This window comes from Salvelinus alpinus, chromosome 5, assembly GCF_045679555.1.
Source record: "Salvelinus alpinus chromosome 5, SLU_Salpinus.1, whole genome shotgun sequence".
In the NCBI taxonomy this organism is placed as follows: Eukaryota; Metazoa; Chordata; class Actinopteri; order Salmoniformes; family Salmonidae; genus Salvelinus; species Salvelinus alpinus.
Window position 1 is genome coordinate 92,957,716 of NC_092090.1, and position 21,391 is coordinate 92,979,106.

The following is a 21,391-nucleotide window of genomic DNA, read 5'->3' on the forward strand; positions in this document are numbered from 1 at the left end:
ATCAATGTGTAGTTGTGCGGAAGTGATAGCCATATACTGAGGAGGTAATCAATGTGTAGTTGTGCGGAAGTGATAGCCGTATACTGAGGAGGTAATCAATGTGTAGTTGTGTGGAAGTGATAGCCGTATACTGAGGAGGTAATCAATGTGTAGTTGTGCGGAAGTGATAGCCGTATACTGAGGAGGTAATCAATGTGTAGTTGTGCGGAAGTGATAGCCGTATACTGAGGAGGTAATCAATGTGTAGTTGTGCGGAAGTGATAGCCGTATACTGAGGAGGTAATCAATGTGTAGTTGTGCGGAAGTGATAGCCGTATACTGAGGAGGTAATCAATGTGTAGTTGTGTGGAAGTGATAGCCATATACTGAGGAGGTAATCAATGTGTAGTTGTGTGGAAGTGATAGCCGTATACTGAGGAGGTAATCAATGTGTAGTTGTGTGGAAGTGATAGCCGTATACTGAGGAGGTAATCAATGTGTAGTTGTGTGGAAGTGATAGCCGTATACTGAGGAGGTAATCAATGTGTAGTTGTGTGGAAGTGATAGCCGTATACTGAGGAGGTAATCAATGTGTAGTTGTGTGGAAGTGATAGCCGTATACTGAGGAGGTAATCAATGTGTAGTTGAGCGGAAGTGATAGCCATATACTGAGGAGGTAATCAATGTGTAGTTGTGTGGAAGTGATAGCCGTATACTGAGGAGGTAATCAATGTGTAGTTGTGTGGAAGTGATAGCCGTATACTGAGGAGGTAATCAATGTGTAGTTGTGTGGAAGTGATAGCCGTATACTGAGGAGGTAATCAATGTGTAGTTGAGCGGAAGTGATAGCCATATACTGAGGAGGTAATCAATGTGTAGTTGTGCGGAAGTGATAGCCATATACTGAGGAGGTAATCAATGTGTAGTTGTGCGGAAGTGATAGCCATATACTGAGGAGGTAATCAATGTGTAGTTGTGCGGAAGTGATAGCCGTATACTGAGGAGGTAATCAGTGTGTAGTTGTGCGGAAGTGATAGCCGTATACTGAGGAGGTAATCAATGCAATATGAGCCACTTCAAGGAGGAAAAACATGCTCTTCTGCCATTCTACAATTGAGGTAACAGCAGCGGGGGGGGAGGGGTAGTGTGTCAGAGTAGCATGTTTGTGTGTGTAAATATACACTTATGTGTCAGGTAAGATTGTGGTTGGGGGACTATGATGGAGTGTAGGAAGTGGTAGGTAGGTAGGTAGGTAGGTAAGTGGCATGGTGCGTGACATGGCGGGGGTTCCCTCACTGATTGATGGTGCCTCACGGCTACAGTGGGAGTCGGCATGCATGTTCACCCTCCCACTAATAGCTTATTGAGCGACGGGGGCCATGGAGGATTAGAAAGAACTGGCTTAATGTGCATGCCGTGTTTATTCAATAACACCCCCTCAGTAATACATCTGGCTGACATATTCCCAGAAACATTTCAGTCATCAATAGGGATTTATTAAAGTGGAAGGTAGCCAGGAAGAGAAAGGGCTACTGTTTCTTCTTCTTGGTGGAAAGTTGAGACACGTTGCAGGATAGTCCATGACAATTAGCAAGTGGAGTGTGAACGTATTTGTCATATTTCACACTCTCTCTATTTCTCTCTTTCTCTCTATTTCACACCTCTCTCTCTTTCTATCTCTCTCCCTCACCGCTCTCTCTCTGTAAGGTTACTGTGTGTTAGGTGGAAAAAAATAGCATAAATTTAGTGACGATTAGGCAAAAAATCCTGGGAAAGGATATGGACTGGCTGGCTCAAACTGACCCATTCAATAAGTTGTAAACCATGTAAGAAAAAAGGCATGAGGTGGAGGCAGAGGTGACCTGGGCTACAATACAGTAGTGCCGGATGGAGGATATAGCAGTAAGGTTAAACATTGATTTTTGTCCCAACAGGAGGAGCCCTTTGTGATGGTGTCAGAGAATGTCCTTGGGAAGCCTAAGAAGTACCAAGGTTACTCCATCGACGTACTGGATTCTCTCTCTAACTACCTGGGCTTCAAGTACGAGATCTATGTGGCCCCTGACCATAAGTACGGGAGCCAACAGTCCGACGGGGTCTGGAACGGACTGATGGGAGAGCTGGTCGCCAAGGTGAGAGACTCTGTCTCTGTTCCAAATGACTGCCTACTCCCTATATAGTGCACTACTTTTGATCAGAGCCCTGTGGGCCCTGGCCAAAAGTAGTTGATTACATAGGGAATAGGGTGCAGTGCTGTTGACCAGAGCCCTATGGGCACCCTATATGCTGCAGTGCTATGTCCAAATGCATTATGGGCACCCTATATGCTGCAGTGATATGTCCAAATGCATTATGGGCACCCTATATGCTGCAGTGATATGTCCATATGCATTATGGGCACCCTATATGCTGCAGTGATATGTCCAAATGCATTATGGGCACCCTATATGCTGCAGTGATATGTCCATATGCATTATGGGCACCCTATATGCTGCAGTGCTATGTCCATATGCATTATGGGCACCCTATATGCTGCAGTGCTATGTCCATATGCATTATGGGCACCCTATATGCTGCAGTGATATGTCCATATGCATTATGGGCACCCTATATGCTGCAGTGATATGTCCAAATGCATTATGGGCACCATATATGCTGCAGTGATATGTCCAAATGCATTATGGGCACCCTATATGCTGCAGTGATATGTCCATATGCATTATGGGCACCCTATATGCTGCAGTGCTATGTCCATATGCATTATGGGCACCCTATATGCTGCAGTGATATGTCCAAATGCATTATGGGCACCATATATGCTGCAGTGATATGTCCAAATGCATTATGGGCACCCTATATGCTGCAGTGCTATGTCCATATGCATTATGGGCACCATATATGCTGCAGTGATATGTCCAAATGCATTATGGGCACCATATATGCTGCAGTGATATGTCCATATGCATTATGGGCACCCTATATGCTGCAGTGCTATGTCCATATGCATTATGGGCACCCTATATGCTGCAGTGATATGTCCATATGCATTATGGGCACCCTATATGCTGCAGGGCTATGTCCATATGCATTATGGGCACCCTATATGCTGCAGGGCTATGTCCATATGCATTATGGGCACCCTATATGCTGCAGTGCTATGTCCATATGCATTATGGGCACCCTATATGCTGCAGTGATATGTCCATATGCATTATGGGCACCCTATATGCTGCAGTGATATGTCCAAATGCATTATGGGCACCCTATATGCTGCAGTGATATGTCCATATGCATTATGGGCACCCTATATGCTGCAGTGATATGTCCATATGCATTATGGGCACCCTATATGCTGCAGTGATATGTCCATATGCATTCCACCAGCACTTTCCAGAATCAAGAAAAAATACCACGTTAGAGAAATAAATATGAACTCAGATTGTCATGTCATCCATGAATTATCTGTGTTCTCAATGTATTGTACATTGCCTTCCTTTGCAGGAAACACCCTCATCCGTCTGTCCATCCATCCATCCGTCCATCCTCATCACCTCAACCAAAGTACATCAAGCGTAATGTGCCATCATGTGTCTACATAGCGCTCTATAATCTCTCGTCAGAGTAAATCAATTACAAACATGCAACGATTAGAAGTCATTGCCTTGGTAAACTGGCTTCTTCATTAGAGTTGGCTGGTTTTCTGTCCACGGTGCTGTCAGCTATTCACCTAGTCTGGCCAATAGAGAGTGGACTGAAAGACTGTCTAACAGCCAGACTAACAGACAAAAGGCAAAGCTGAAAACAGCTGGAGGTCAGCAGAGCATTTTCAGGGCCATTACCAATCACCCCTTGCTGTTTTCCCATTTTCAGTCTCTTTTTGATAGCTCGCTTTCCAGATCTAATGCCATTCCTACACCGATTCCACCACTGCTGCTTCCAGTTTGCTTCCTTAAATGTGCAGATATGTGCATAAGAGTTGGAGCTTATCTTTCAGATCACAAACACAGACCGATGGAAAAAAATATAATTTTAATATAATTTAGTTTAGTTGTATAACCATTTCCTCTATTCCCCTTCGATATATATTTTTTTTTAATATAATTCCGTATAAAGCAATCACTGCATGCTATTATTATCCATCAGACCTTTTGAAGTGTCTGGAATGATACAGAGGATATAGACACATATAGACAGACATTATTATTATTATTATTGTTGTTTTTTGGGGGGTGTATGCTCTTCTGTGATGTGTTTGAATGCTTCCTTTGAAAAACGGTTTCTTCCCTTGACCTTGTATATTCTAGAGGACACGGAATGGTACCCAATTGACGGAATACAAAAGACAACGTAGTGAAGGGAATTTAAAAGATGTCTTCCTAATAAACATACGCATGCTCACACTCGTACATACACACACACTTTAGAGTAAACAGACATACTGTATAGACGTATAGTTACTGTACATAGAAAACAATATTGACTGGCATGTCATGAAGAGTCGTACTAGTCGTGAAGGGTCGTAATAGTCGTGAAGAGTCGTAATAGTCGTGAAGAGTTGTAATAGTCGTGAAGAGTCGTAATAGTCGTGAAGTGTCCTAATAGTCGTGAAGTGTCCTAATAGTCGTGAAGTGTGCTAATAGTCGTGAAGGGTCCTAATAGTCGTGAAGTGTCCTAATAGTTGTGAAGAGTCCTAATAGTCGTGAAGTGTCCTAATGGTCGTGAAGTGTCCTAATGGTCGTGAAGTGTCCTAATGGTCGTGAAGTGTCCTAATAGTCGTGAAGTGTCCTAATAGTCGTGAAGTGTCCTAATAGTCGTGAAGTGTCCTAATAGTCGTGAAGTGTCCTAATAGTCGTGAAGTGTCCTAATAGTCGTGAAGTGTCCTAATAGTCGTGAAGTGTCCTAATAGTCGTGAAGTGTCCTAATAGTCGTGAAGTGTCCTAATAGTCGTGAAGTGTCCTAATAGTCGTGAAGTGTCCTAATAAACGTGAAGTGTCCTAATAGTCATAAAGAGACATAATATTAATGAATAGTCTTAATAGTTGCAAATAGTCATAATAGTCATGAATGGTCCTAATAGTCATAAAGAGACATAATATTAATGAATTGACATAAGAGTCATGAATGGTCCTAATTGTCATGAAGAGTTATAATAGTCATGAACAAACAATTCCCACTAACTTCCCAGTGATGAAACAGATAATAGGAACATGTAGATAGGGGTAAAAGTGACTAAGCAATCAGGATAGACAGTTAGCAGAGTAGCAGCAGCATATGTGAAGAGTGGGAAAGTGTGTGTTTGTGTGAGTGACATCAATATGCAAGTGTGTTTTGTGTGTTTGTGTTTTAAGTCTCAAGTTTTAATGTCACATGCACAAGTACAGTGGAATGCCTTTCTTGCCAGCTCTAACCCCAACAATGTAGTCATCAATAACAATGTGGTCATCAATAACTATGTAGTCATCAATAACAATGTAGTCATCAATAACTATGTAGTCATCAATAACAATGTGGTCATCAATAACTATGTAGTCATCAATAACAATGTAGTCATCAATAACAATGTAGTAATCAATAACAATGTAGTCATCAATAACTATGTAGTCATCAATAACAATGTGGTCATCAATAACAATGTAGTAATCAATAACAATGTAGTCATCAATAACTATGTAGTCATCAATAACTATGCGAAAATACAAACAAGGTAGAACAAAAACACACGCGATATAAAAATAAGAAATGAGAAGAACACTATAAAGTAAGTAGCATATTATATACAGGGTCAGTACCAGTACCATATTTACAATGTGCAGGGATACTGGATCGATAGAGGTAGATATGTATAAGGGTAAGGTGACTAGGCTTCGAGATATATGATAAACAGAGTAGCAGCAGCGTATATGATGATTGTATGTGAGTGGGTGTGTGTAGAGGCAGTATAAGTGTGTGTGTGTGTGTGTGTGTGTGTGTGTGTGTGTGTGTGTGTGTGTGTGTGTGTGTGTGTGTGTGTGTGTGTGTGTGTGTGTGTGTGTGTGTGTGTGTGTGTGTGTGTGTGTGTGTGTGTGTGTGTGTGTGTGTGTGTGTGTGTGTGTGTGTGTGGTGTGTGTGAGCAAAAGATGGAGTGAGTGTGTGTGTTGGAGTATCAGTGTGTGTAGGGCCCTGTCAGTGCCCATAGAGAGTGCAAAAATAAGAATAAAATACAAAGGTCAACTCAGATAGTCCGTATAGCCATTTTGTTGGCTATTTACTTAGCTATTTTGTTGGCTATTTAGCAGTCTTATGGCATGGGAGATAGAAGCTGTCAGACTTAATGCACCAGACTTGCAGAGACTTAATGCACCTTAATGCACCGGTACCGCTTGCCGTACGGAAGCAGAGAGAATAGTCTATGGCTTGGGTGGTTTAATGATTTTCAGGGCCTTCCTTTCACACCGCCTGATATAGAGGTCTTGGATCGCAGGGAGCCTCAGTCTCAGTGTGGGTACTGGGCTGTCCGCACCACCCTTTGTAGGGCCAATGCTATTGAGGGTGGTGCTATTGCCATACCAAGCAGTGATGCAGCCAGTCAAGATGCTCTCAATGGTACAGCTGTAGAACTTTTTCAGGATTTGAGCGCCGTTGACAAACCTTTTCAACCTCCCGAGGGGAGAGGCGCTGTCGCACCTTCTTCACGACTCTGCGCGTGTGTTTGCACCGTTTTTAAGTTCTTCGTGATTTGGATGGCGAGGAACTTGAAGCTCTCGACCAGCTCCACTGCCTCCCTGTTGATGTGGATGGGGACGTGCTATCCCCCTGTTTCCTGTAGTCCACGATCAGCTCCTTATTCTTACTGATGTTGAGGGAGAAGTTGTTGTCCAGACACCACACTGTCAGGTTATTGACCTGCTCCTTGAAGGTTGTCTCATTGTCGCTTCTCACATATCTAAAAGCATTGGACTTTTGGAGGCATGGACTAATAGGAGTTTCTACCATATTTCTTATGCCGGTTATTTCCTTTGAAATCACTGAAGGGAAGTGAACAAGTGCACACTTTGGGAGGAAGGAGAGATAATTGGGACAGCCTGGGTGTTGGTCCTTCCACCGCCAACACACTTACTAGTGTCTCGCCACCAACACACTTACTAGTGTCTCACCTCCAACACACTTACTAGTGTCTCGCCACCAACACACTTACTAGTGTCTCACCACCAACACACTTACTAGTGTCTCGCCACCAACACACTTACTAGTGTCTCGCCGCCAACACACTTACTAGTGTAATGTACATTTAAGTCATTTAGCAATGTACACGCCCCTAAACCATGTTGGGAAGTAGGAACTCACTTGGGGCCTCATATTTTTTCATGTGCTGCGTAAGTGACAATTTCTGCCTGTTTTAGCATTTAGTTTTCTTACCAGACCGTGAAATTAGCAGATTTAGTCAACTGTGAATGAATTGTGCGTGTGTGTGTGTGTGTGTGGGGGGGGGGGTAAAATAACATCAGCTCACAATGTTTCTTACACCATGTGGAAACTCTCACTAATTTCTTCCTCCTTAAGCTTTACCAGAAAAACGAATTTGCAAGTGATAGGTCTGAGGTAATTTCAATGAGCATTCTGTTTCTGAAGACCAGAACTGTGACCCTAGTCAAAAGTAGTGCACTTTCTAGGGAATAGGATGCTATTTGGGACGTAACCCAGATGTCTGCAACAATGCTACCCAGACTTGGAAGATCCCACATTTCAACTAGTTAGTATTATTAATCCTGCATACTCCTGCATGAATATACTTTTTACTGCATACTCCATAATTCACATTCTTAAAAAGGCTACCTGCTCATATCAAGATCTCTAATAGAGTATGATTCATAGCGTTATTATTTCAGACCATGCCCCACGGCGCCGAAGACGTGGATGTCGATTAAGGCAGCTCCTCGTACCTCTCTGATTCAGAGGGGTTGGGTTAAATGCGGAAGACACATTTCAATTGAATAGATTCAGTTGGACAACTGACTACGTATCCCCCTTTCCTTTCCCCCTTGTCAGTAATTTTCTCCCCATCTGTCAAAACACACAGAACTAAACACATTCAACAACTCTCTATGAAGTGGTGAGGAATTTATGTCGACAATGAGGGAGAACATGTTTGAATTCATCACTATTTAAACTTTGTCCACTCTGTACAAATGGTGTGGGAAGCCTTTAAAGCAACCTGCAGAGGTTGGATCAATAGTTACACTGCAGCTAAAAGGAAACGCATGTTACGAAAGAAAAACAGTTCAATAGTGGAATTTAAGACTTTGGACTCAATGTATGTTGGACCAAAACTAAAACAGACTTCAAAATGCCTTCCATATGATGGGAATACATTTGCCTTGTTTCCGATTACTTAGGAAATATTTCAAGTCAGGTGACAAAGCGGGCAAAAAAATTGCATTTAAACTTAAATAGTTGGAAAATAAAGAAACAATTCCAGCTGTTGAGGACTGTAACGGGTCGATAGCATGTGATAAAAATCAAATGAACTCTCCTTTTAGAGAGTACTCCTCTGGACTGTATCACTCTGAATGTCCTACCAATACCAGAGAGAGATTATTTATTTTAAAGATATTTCTCTGCCCACTCTTAAGGAGAGTGATAGAATGGCATTGGAGGTACCTGTTCTGGATACATAAATCATATTGGCCATTAGGGTCCTCTCAGCTGTAAAACCCGCAGGGGGGTGATGCTTACAGCATATAATTTGACAAATGTTTCTAGATAAATATCAAGTCACCAGTTAATAAGATATCTGATCTAAATGGACCGGGATAAAACCAATCGGGATTACATTAAGAGACGGACAGTTCTACTTTTATCACTTTGGGGTAGAGCAGAGGTGATAAAGAAGACCATACTCCTTAGACTAGCGTTCCTTATGTCAGCTATACCACTTCAGTTCCCTCAGCACTGGTTTAAAGAGATACATTGTTTATTTTCAAGCGTGTAGAAAGAAAAGAAACCAAGAATTAACCACAAAAAAACGTCAATGCCAAGAAGTAAGAGTGGGTTGAATGTATTTTATTTAACCTTTATTTGGACAGGGTATAAGGGCACAGGGCGAGACCCAGATGCAGATGGTTCAAGTCTCTGATATCTATTAGTATCCAAGGGGGGAGGCAAGAGAATTGTCGTGGACAGGCAAAAGATCATAACAAGGTCAGAGTCCAGGAGGTACAGAGTGGCAGGCAGGCTCGAGGTCAGGGCAGGCAGTATGGTCAGGCAGGCTCGAGGTCAGGGCAGGCAGTATGGTCAGGCAGGCGGGTGCAGAGTCAAGGCAGGCAAGGGTCAAAACTGGGAGGACTAGCAAAAAACAGAGAAAAGGAAAAAGCAGGAGCACGGAGTAACATGCTGGTTGACTTGACAAAACAAGACGAACTGTCACAGCAAGACAGAAAACACAGGTATATATACCCAGGGGATAATGGGGAAGATGGGTGACACCTGGAGGTGGTGGAGGTGAGCACAAGGACAAGTGAAACAGATCAGGGTGTGACACAGGGACTCAATGCTGAGACCAAGGTCTCTTCATTTTTTTATTTAACCTTTATTTAACTAGGCAAGTCAGTTTAGAACAAATTCTTATTTACAATGATGGCCTACTCCGGCAAAACCCAGACGACTATGGGCCAATTGCGCGCCACCCTATGGGACTCCCAATCACGGCTGGTTGTGATACAGCCTGGAATCAAACCAGGGTCTGTGGTGATGCCTCTAGCACTGAGATGCAGTGCCTTAGACCGTTGCGCCACTCGGGAGCCCAGCGGTCTAGACAGGGAGTCAATGCTGAAACCAAGGTATCTTTATTTAGACAGGGAGTCAATGCTGAGACCAATGTGTCTTTATTTAGACAGGGAGTTAATGCTGAGACCAAGGTGTCTTTATTTAGACAGGGAGTCAATGCTGAGACCAAGGTGTCTTTATTTAGACAGGGAGTCAATGCTGAGAACAAGGTGTCTTTATTTAGACAGGGAGTCAATGCTGAGACCAAGGTGTCTTTATTTAGACAGGGAGTCAATGCTGAGACCAAGGTGTCTTTATTTAGACAGGGAGTCAATGCTGAGAACAAGGTGTCTTTATTTAGACAGGGAGTCAATGCTGAGACCAAGGTGTCTTTATTTAGACAGGGAGTCAATGCTGAGACCAAGGTGTCTTTATTTAGACAGGGAGTCAATGCTGAGACCAAGGTCTCTTTATTTAGACAGGGAGTCAATGCTGAGACCAAGGTGTCTTTATTTAGACAGGGAGTCAATGCTGAGACCAAGGTGTCTTTATTTAGACAGGGAGTCAATGCTGAGACCAAGGTCTCTTTATTTAGACAGGGAGTCAATGCTGAGACCAAGGTCTCTTTATTTAGACAGGGAGTCAATGCTGAGACCAAGGTGTCTTTATTTAGACAGGGAGTCAATGCTGAGACCAAGTTGTCTTTATTTAGACAGGGAGTCAATGCTGAGACCAAGGTGTCTTTATTTAGACAGGGAGTCAATGCTGAGACCAAGGTGTCTTTATTTAGACAGGGAGTCAATGCTGAGACGAAGGTCTCTTTATTTAGACAGGGAGTCAATGCTGAGACCAAGGTGTCTTTATTTAGACAGGGAGTCAATGCTGAGACCAAGGTGTCTTTATTTAGACAGGGAGTCAATGCTGAGACCAAGGTCTCTTTTCCAGATGAGCCCTGTATAGCATCACAATACACATCAAAATACAAACAAACCCATTAAACTACAGATTCATATAAAATACATGTTATTATACACAACAATACACAAAAAGCAAAACACAATGATAAAAAACAGACCCATTTTTCAGTAAAAAGGTCTCCTAGCAACCATCTGAAATGCTCAGAGACCACCAATTCCTTCAATTTGAACGTTTATTGTAGATCATTCCACACTAAAGGTGCAAGGAACTCAAAGGCTGATTTACCTAACTCTCTAGACACCAAAGGAGTCTCCAGACTTAACCAGCCCTGTGAACTAACCCTGTCATTCTAAATCTTTGTGGAGCAGGGCTTTGTAAACAAAAAGAGCGTAATGATGTGATCTACGTGACTTCAAAGAGGTCCAGCCAAACCTTTTGGTAAAGAATACAGTGAGGAGTAATAAAACTGTCTCATGTGATAAAACGAAGGGCGATATGAAAAACGGCATCCGAGGGATTAGGTGTTGCCAATGTGTATTTGAACTACTTGTCATATAATGCGAGATAGCCACTGGCATGGGGCTATAAAAACAGGGGAATAGCAGGCACCTGGCAGTGGCTCGAGGAAGAAATAGTGAGGGACCATAACACGTTGATCTCCTCATTATCACTATGGTATGACCCCATGTTCCACTGCAAGATAGATCATCCACTGCTGTAGTTCTATTGTGAAGTGGCAAAGATACTTCATAAAACGTTATCTGTCAATGGGAGCATCCCTCCCTCTTTGTTCAATATGGAACAACCCCTTGTTTACCGCAGGTGGCAAGACACTGGCTAATGGTACCTGGCAACGCCAAGACATCAGTTCGGTGGGGCAGGTCGTAAGAGACAGAGATATCATACCATTCCAAGAGCTGATGTCAGAGATTGGCCTGAATAATATAGCACTTCAATGCCATCTACAACTCAAATCAGTTCTCAAGTGTATTTCCTCAAAGGGTATTGATGTGGGATCTAAAAGTTCTTTAGACAACAAACTGAGGGATGTTGCTATTGGGAAAATAACTGTTTCCTCCCTATACAAGCTGGTTGGCTTCTCCTTAAATAGTAACACCTCCACTGAGTTACATTCCGAGCTGGACATGGGGTGTATCTATCACAATGTGACGCAATATGGAAAATACAACATCAATATTCAATTGCGTAAGATATAATATTATTCAAATGAAGATCTCACACAGGGCATACATCACACCACACAGGTTGTACATCACACCACACAGGTTATACATCACACCACACAGGTTGAAAAAGACGGATCAAAGCCTTTCAGACTTGTGTTGGCATGGCTACGGTGAGGTCGGTACACTAATGCATCTGTTCTGGAATTGTCCAGCCTTCAAAAGATTCTGGACTGAGGTATTTGATAGATTGTCTGAAATCTTGAATGTAGAGTATGTGTACAAAACATTAGGAACACCTTCGTAATATTGAGTTGCACCCTCTTTTGCCTTCAGAACGGCCTCAATTCGTCAGGTCATGGACTCTACAAGATGTCGAAAGCGTTCCAAAGGGATGCTAGCCCATGTTGACTCCAATGCTTCCAACAATTGTGTGATGTTGGCTAGATGTCCTTTGGGTGGTGGATTATTCTTGATACACACGGGAAACTGTTGAGCGTGAAAAACCCAGCAGCGTTGCAGTTCTTGACACAAACCGGTGCGCCTGCCTGGCACCTACTACCAATACCCCTTTCATAGGCACTTAAACCTTTTGTCTTGCCAATTCACCCTCTGAATGGCACACATACACAATCCATGTCTCAATTTTCTGATCTGCCCCTTTTTTTCAATTTTTGCCTAAAATAACATACCCAAATCTAACTGCCTGTAGCTCAGGACCTGAAGCAAGGATATGCATATTCTTGATACCATTTGAAAGGAAACAAGTTTGTGGAAATATGAAATGAATGCAGGAGAATATAACACAGTAGATCTGGTTAAAGTGTTGTTGTTTTTTGTACCATCATCTTTGAAATGCAAGAGAAAGGCCATAATGTATTATTCCAGCCCAGGCCCAATTTAGATTTTGGCCACTAGATGGCAGCAGTGTATGTGCAAAGCTTTAGACTGATCCAATGAACCATTGCATTTCTTTTCAAAATGTTGTATCAAGACTGCCCAAATGTGCCTAATTGGTTTATTAACCAATTTCAAGTTCGTAACTGTGCACTCTCCTCAAACAATAGCATGGTATTATTTCACTGCAATAGCTACTGTAAATTGGACAGTGCAGTTAGATTAACAAGAATTTAAGCTTTCTGCCAACATCAGATATGTCTATGTCCTGGGAAATGTTCTTGTTACTTACAACCTCATGCTAATCACATTAGCCTATGTTAGCTTAACCGTTCCGCGGTGGACCCACCGATCCTATAGAGGTTATTAACCACTACCTACTGCCCAGTACTCTATTCTTAGTCAGTCACATTTCTTTATAAAGCCACTTATACACTGAACAACAATATAAAGCAACATGTAAAGTGTTGGTCCCATGTTTCATAAGCTGAAATAAAAGGTCCCAGAAATGTTCCATACACACAAAAAGCATATTTCTCTCAAATTTCAGTTACAAATTTGATTACATCCCTGTTAGTGAGAAAGATAATCAATCCACCTGACAACTGATTTAAACAGCATGATCATTAAACAGGTGCACTTTTTGCTGGGGAAAATAAAAGGCCACTCTAAAATGTGCAGTTTTGTCACACAACACAATTCCACAGATGTCTCAAGTTTTGCGGGAGTGTGCAATTGGCATGCTGACTGCAGGAAAGTGCCCCTTAGCTGTTGGCAGACAATTTAATGTTCATTGTTGTTTTAGAGAATTTGGCAGTACGTTCAACCGGCCTCACAACCACAGACCACGTGTATGGCGTCGTGTGGGCTAGCGGTTTGTAATGTCAACATTGTGAGCAGAGTGCCCCCTGGTGGCAGTGGGGTTATGGTATGGGCAGGAATAAGCTACGGACAACGAACACAATTGCATTTTATCAATGGCAATTTGAATGCACAGAGATACCGTGACGAGATCCTGAGGCATGGCCCCATGTCGCAAGGATCTGTACACAATTCCTGGAAGCTGAAAATCTCCCAGTTCTTCCATGGCCTGCATACTCACCAGACATGTCACCCATTGAGCATGTTAGGGATGCTTTGGATTGAAGTGTACGACAGCGTGTTTCAGTTCCCACCAATATCCAGCAACTCCGCACAGCCATTGAAGAGGAGTGGGACAACATTCAACATTGAACAACTCTATGTGAAGGAGATGTGTCGCCTGACTGGTTTTCTGATCTACGGGTTTCTGATCTGTATTCCCAATCATGTGAAATCCATAGATTAGGGCATAATGAATTTATTTAAATTGACAGAGAGAGAGCAGCAGGTCCGGGACAAGTTAGCACTTCCGGTGAACAGGTCAGGGTTCCATAGCCGCAGGACAGTAGAACTTGGATCAGCAGCATGACCAGGTGGACTGGGGACGGGGACAGCCAGGAGTCGTCAGGCCAGGTAGTCCTGAGACATGGTCCTAAGGCTCAGTTCCTCCGGGAGGGGAGAGAGAGATGGGAGAATTAGAGGGAGCATACTTAAGGTCACACAGGATGACAGATAAGACAGGAGAATTACACCAGATAGGACAGACTAACCCTAGCCCCCCGGCACATAGACTATTGCAGCATAGATACTGAGGACTGAGACGAGGGGGGTCGGGGGACGCTGTGGCCCCGTCCGACGATACCCCCGGACAGGGCCAATCAGGCAGGATATATCCCCACCTACTTTGCTAAAGCACAAGTCTTACGACACCGGAGGGAAATCAACAAAATACCAACTTACTACCCTGAGACAAGGCAGAGTATAGCCCACGAAGATCTTCCCCACCACACGAGCCCGAGGGGGAGCTAGAACGGACAGGAAGATAATGTCAGTGACTCAACCCACTCAAGTCGAGTATAGATAAAAAAGCCTGGCAAGACATGATGCACTCCTACTAGGGACAGCATTGGAGAGCACTAGCAAGCCAGTGACTCAGCCCCCATAATAAGGTCAGAGGCAGAGAATCCCAGTGGAGAGAGGAGAGCCGGCCAGGCAGAGACAGCAAGGGTGGTCCGTCACTCCAGTGCCTTGCCGTTCACCTTCGCACCCCTGGGCCAGACTACACTCAATTGTAGACATAGGCTGCATCCCAAATAGCACCCTGTTCCCTATATAGCGCACTGCTTTTGGCCCTGTCAAAACTGGCGTACTATATAGATAAATAGGTGTTATTTGGGATGCACGAAAATGTTTTTTGCGTACAGTGTCTTCTAATGGTGAGGCACAACATGTGGGAGGATATGAGCTCTGCCTAAGTGGGTTTATAGCTGAACCTGGCCTGCATAAACACACACACACGTACGTTGTGTGGCAGATTAAAACAACACTGTTCTCAGTGGACCAACTTGTGTATTCTAATTCAGACTCCCTGATTGGTTTACTGGCCTTACTGGCCTAGCAACTGCCCTCATCCTCCGGAATCCTCCTAGAAACTATTTATTGAAGATGACTGAACCCCTCCAATGCTCACGCTATGACTCACAGACCACAGCCATATTCATCTCCATAAACGCTGCTTCGCTTAAATATAATAGACTCAGACGCAGAAATTGTCGATCCCTACATTTTTCTATAACAATATTTCGGCTTATTAACATGATATTCTCCTATCTATTTAGTTTGAGAAGTGTGTCAGTGTTAATCAGATAGCGAGTTTAGAGTGTTGTTTTGACAACAAGTAGAGAATGACTGTGATCGTCAGCGGCAACAGAGAAGCCATGGCAGAAATTAGATATGATTCTATTGATTCTATTGCATGACTTGGATTAACGTGTAAAAACAACACAAAGCGATGTTCCATTACTCAGCCATACCAGCAAATACAACACAGAGATTTCTGATGTGTGTGTTCACAGAATCCCCATCATTTTCTTGACTTCTATACACCTTGAATCTTTGCATTAATGAATCTGGTGTGTGTGTGTATTTGTGTGCGTGTGTCCATATCTATGTGTATGCTTGCGCACGTGTCTCTGTGTGTTTGTGTTCCAGCGGGCAGACGTGGGTCTCTCGGCTCTCACCATCACGCCAGAACGGGAGAGTGCGGTGGACTTCACCACACGCTACATGGACTACTCGGTGGGTGTGCTGCTCAGAAAGGCCGAGCGTACAGTGGACATGTTCGCCTGCCTAGCGCCCTTTGACCTGTCGCTGTGGGCGTGCATTGCGGGCACCGTGCTGCTGGTGGGCATCCTGGTCTACCTACTCAACTGGCTGAACCCGCCGCGCCTGCCCATGGGTGCTGTCTCCTCCACCACCTTCTACAATTCCATGTGGTTCGTCTATGGATCCTTCGTCCAGCAGGGTGAGTTCCTTTTTGTTTGTATCCTTTTGTTTTTGTTTTTCCTTTGTGATGTATTGTATTATTATCACCTGGTTTTAACCAATCAGCATTCAGGATTAGACCCACCCGTTGTATATTGTATTATTATAAACTGTGTGGTTCGAGCCCTGAATGCTGATTGGCTGACATCCGTGGTATATCAGACCGTATACCACGGGTATGACAAAACATTTATTTTTACTGCTCTAATTACATTGGTAACCAGTTTATAATAGCGATAAGGCACCTTGGGGTTTGTGGTATATGGCAAATATACCACGGCTAAGGGCTGTGTCCAGGCACTCCGCGATACGTCGTGCGTAAGAACAGCCCTTAGCCGTGGTATATTGGCCATATACCACACCCCCTCGGGCCTTATTGCTTAATTATCACCTAGTGTGTGTCCCTCTATCGTGAAAGGAGGAGGGGATGGGGTTGGGTTACCAAACTTTTTTGTCCCATGACCCCATTTTGATATCTGAAAATTCTTGCGACCCCAACCATGTGAAAAAAAGGATGTAATTAACAGCCAATGTTAACTTTTTTATTTGGGGCTATGGCAGTCAAAAACATTCTAACGGTATTTCTGATTGTCTTCTCAACTCACCATCACATAATTTTAACGTGGGGCTATTAGAGTCAATTGTAAATAAGTCTGACATAATGTCTCTTATCTCACCACCACTAATGAGATGGGTGTGCTGGATGCATGTCGTGTCGGAGCTTCTCAAAGTCAGGGGGGCGTGGTCCACAGTGCGCACCTAATCTCTGCTGTCACATCCAACCTGGATCAATATTTGGTTGTAATGCAGACGAGAGCACTGAATCCAGCTACACACAGATATGAGCTGGCAAAGGGTACCATGACTTTTAATGCTCAAAAGGAGACGGCAGGGTATTTCCTTTGAATCGCGAACCAAAACTCCTCCATAGTGACCCGTGAATGTGTTGTCTGCAGAATTCGGTCACTTACCTGCATGTCAACTGAGCCAGGATCACAGTCAAATGGATCGGGAAGTAGGTACCAAAGTGCTCTTCCAAGCGTTGGAGGTGAGCAGTCATCACACGTGTCAGACATTTACGGATGCTGTTTTCTGTTAGAAACATGCCCAGCCGAGGGAAGGGTTCGCTTCTGAAACACTCTCTCCAGTAAGAATTATTTCCTCTGAATCCACTGATTAAGTCACTCATCTGTAGAATGTTTTTGTACTTCCCCTGCATGCTTGTGTTCAGTTCGTTCAGTTTCCCAAATATGTCTGTTACATAGGCAAAGACACCAGTGGTGATTTTAGCATGTAAATCTTGGTGGTGCATAACATATATATATATATATGTTTAGATGCATGCCAGCAAAGCCATTACACTACACAACACAACTCTAAACAATACATTAATTGCACCATAATAGTGACAAACGGTGCCCACAAACTATTAGGGCCTACATAAAGCTATCCTAATAGCAGAGCTTTCTTTTCAGCATCATGGAGTGAATCCTTACCACCGCTACACCTGGCTATCAGCGGAGCCTTGTCTGGCAGTGAAACAGTTCCTACAGCCTCGTTTACTGCCTTTTTTAAAAACATAGCTGATATGGCTGACTTGCTTAAACAAATTATGTTTCTATTGACAATTGAGATGTACAAACTATGGCATAAGGGAACAATGGGCATATAAGAGGCAATCCGTAATTTTGATTAAGACATTAATGACCGAGCTAAGACGGACATAGGCAATATAACTATTGGTTCAGCACTTTTGAAATTTACAGAGAAATAATTCAGAACATGGGTCATTCTTACAGTATCCTCCCTGTACACCAAGTGAGAACTGTAGGATAAATAAAGGGGGCACATATGTCACGCCTGCTCCCGCTCTCCCTCCGCGCCAGGCTGCCCAGAATTACTCACTCCTGCCACCATCATTACGCACACCTGCTTCCCTCGTCACGCGCATCAGCGATCCATTGCACTCACCTGGACTAAATCACTTGTGTTATTTCCTCCCCTATATCTATCTGTTCCCCAGCTCTGTTCCTCGCTTCAGCATTAATTGTCGTCTGTCGTTTTGTTACCCAGTTCTGACGCTGTTCCTGTCCTGTTCCATGTCTTTGCTATATTAAATGTTACGGATCAACTCTCTGTACCTGCTTCTCATCTCCAGAGCAGACAATGAAAGCTCTTACAATATTCAATGATTACATTTCTCTATCACAGGTTATAGGCTACATATGCACCCCCAAGTCAGAACAGTAAGCTAAGTTATGAGGGAGAAAGGGACCAAATTTTTAGGGTGAGGCACATGGGCTACTAACAGCTTACTACACAACATACACTTAGTATTACATTCTTAGCCACATTATACTTCAGCATCCAATACATTATTGAACTCACCTTCTTGTGCTGTGCTCACTTGAACAGGAAGGTGGCACGGCGGTCCTTCTTGTGGGCAAATTTTGTCATCAAAGTCTGTCATTCTCTGGATTTATGGTCCTTTCAAGACAACTGGGAGCTGAAAAAAACAAGGTTGAATCATGACGTCAGTGATCTTCAGGTCGTCGCTCTAGAAAGAGGCCCAAGTTCCCGACTTGAAATTCCGAGTTGGATGACAATTCAAAAAGTATTTTCCCAGTCGGAGCTCGTTTTTTTCAGAGTTCCCAGTTGTCATGAACTCACTCAAGTCTGAGATTTCCCAGTTCAGAGTTTCCAGTTGTTTTGAACACGGCAGAAGTCATGCTGGATTGAAAGCATGACCAATGTATTCAACCTTTTCTGGCCCATGGTGTTGCATGTGAATGTTTATCCTTTTAAGCTTGGAAAAGAGACCCTTAAACCCAGACCACACACCATCTCCACTGAGTAGCAGGCTAGTGATTGCTTTGCAACGCTTTCAGTTAGCCACTGATTCCTTCCAAACCACTCATTGTTGAATTTGCAATTTCTAATGTTTATGTCCAATGGCCGATGAGCACCGATACGTTTTATCTATAATTTATCTTCATATGACAAAGATTGAAATGGATTTGCCAGTAGATTGTCGACTTGATTCATGATGATGACTGCTTGTCAAGCTTGCTAGCTAAGATTTTGGAAGTATGATGTTGACATGATCAGTCCAATCAAATCTAAGGTAGATATAATGTGATATGACGTAATTTTATCTGTGGCCAATGACCTTGAGCCTTCTTGGATGGGCACTTCTAATGTAAATGTATGGCAGCAACCAAGGGGCTTGAATTTTAGTGCTCTCCCCGTAGATTTTGCGGTGATGTAGTGTCCCCATGAGTGAGTGACAGAACACTGAGCCAATCATGGTGCAACTAGAGAACATTACCAACCCCTACGCTCTGTATTTTCTGCTGGCTGCCCCACCACCACAGAAAGCACAGAGCTACGCGGAAAAACACCTGCATTTTGGAGCCGCCTTACTCAAGAAAGCAAAAAGAGAGACCATGTTTGTATGCAGCTTTATTAAATCAATTATTATTATTTTTTACATTGTTTGGAAACTGATATGTGATACATATTAATGGCAAAATAAAAGTGGGGCTCAATGATGGGTCGCCTGAATGATGGGTCGCCACTGAACGATGGGTCGCCACTGAACGATGGGTCGCCTGAATGATGGGTCGCCACTGAATGATGGGTCGCCTGAATGATGGGTGGCCACTGAATAATGGGTCACCACTGAATGACGGGTCCCCTGAATGACGGGTCCCCTGAATGATGCGTCGCCACTGAAGGAGACACATTTTCTTTTCATGACACGGGAAGTCAAAGTATTTTTTTGGCATCCATTGTACATAACAACAGCTCCTCTCTTAAAGTGAAAAATCGTTCCAACACTCCCCCTCAATAACCACCAAGCATCGGTGTAAAATAGAAGATTGTCATACTCTGATCCCATATCTCCACATAGTTTTATGAACAGGCGTGCGCGCAGTGGATGTAGTTTACAATCAAAGTTACCTGCTGCAGTATATCTCTGAGTTCTGTGCTCAGCTCTTTTGCCACCTGTTGCTCTTGGTGTATCTATCATACAATGCGTCCATATGGCAGAGGGAGACACATTCATAACTAGAGTGCAAAGGTCTGCCCTCCGTCCCACCATAGATGGAGCCCCATCTGTGCAAAAGCCCACCATTCGATCCCATGGAATCAGTTTTTCGTCAATATAGCCACGCAGCACACTGAACATCCCCTGTGCCGGTTCATGCTCGGGAATCGTGAGACAGAAAAATATGTCCTTATTGAATAGAATCCCCTGACATGTATAAGGAACCAAAGTCAATGCTTGGGCATCTCGGCCCTCACAGATAACGCCCATTTGGAGACCATAAGCTTTACTGAGTTACAGTTCACAGGAAATCAATGAATTTAAATACAATCAAATGAATTCATTAGGCCCTAATTTATTGATTTCACATGACTGGGCAGGGGCAGAGCCATGGGAGGGCATAGGCCCAACCACTAGGGAGCCCCCCCCCCCTCCTCAGACAATCCCGCAGGTGAAAAAGCCAGATGTGGAGGTCCTGAGCTGGCGTGAGGCTGTTTGGACGTGCTGCCAAATTCTCTAAAACAACATTGGAGGCGGATTATGGTGGAGAAATTAACATAAAATTCTCTGGCAACAGCTCTGTGCCAATAGCACGCTCCCTCAAAACTTGAGACATCTGTGCCATAAGCTGGGGAGTTTTTGAGTCGTTCAGTCAGTTTCCTCTTGATTGCTAGCAATAGCATAAATTATTTGTTTAACACTGTTATCTGACAAAGGCATTCATTTGAGTTTCTGTGCCTCCGTCTCCTTAAACATTGTTTTCACCATATCAATTGCGGCCGGTAATATCAAAGTCTCTGCAATAGTGTGTGGTGTCATAGTGTAGCAGGCCTAGCCATTCACCATGGGAATGATTCAAGGTCAACGGTCAAGTACGTTCTTATCCCATGATCTAAGGGGGCTCTCTGGTTGAATTAGATCTTTTAGATTTGAATCATTTTAATTTAGATTTTTAAGGTTATTATAATATATATATATTTTTTTACCTTTATTTAACCAGGTAGGCCAGTTGAGAACAAGTTCTCATTTACAACTGCGACCTGGCCAAGATAAAGCAAAGCAGTGCGGCAAAAAACAACAACACAGAGTTACACGTGGGATAAACAAAAGTACGGTCAATAACAATACAAAAATCTATATACAGTGTGTGCAAATGGAGTAAGGAGGTAAGGCTATAAATAGGCCATAGTAGCGAAGTAATTACAATTTAGCAAAT

The 21,391-nt window shown here is 43.3% G+C and overlaps 1 protein-coding gene across 2 annotated transcripts in view; it reads left to right on the forward strand.

The window, feature by feature from the left end:
- Positions 1 to 21,391, forward strand: part of LOC139577243 (glutamate receptor ionotropic, delta-2) — a 662,466-nt gene that overhangs the window by 500,467 nt on the left and 140,608 nt on the right. For both annotated transcript variants that reach the window (XR_011675240.1, XM_071404217.1), the window contains exons 10-11: positions 1,914 to 2,111; positions 15,792 to 16,104. Coding sequence is in view for 1 of the 2 variants with exons in the window: in XM_071404217.1 (XP_071260318.1) it covers positions 1,914 to 2,111; positions 15,792 to 16,104 (511 nt within the window). In the remaining variant the exon portion in view is untranslated. The remainder of the gene's footprint in view (positions 1 to 1,913; positions 2,112 to 15,791; positions 16,105 to 21,391) is intronic.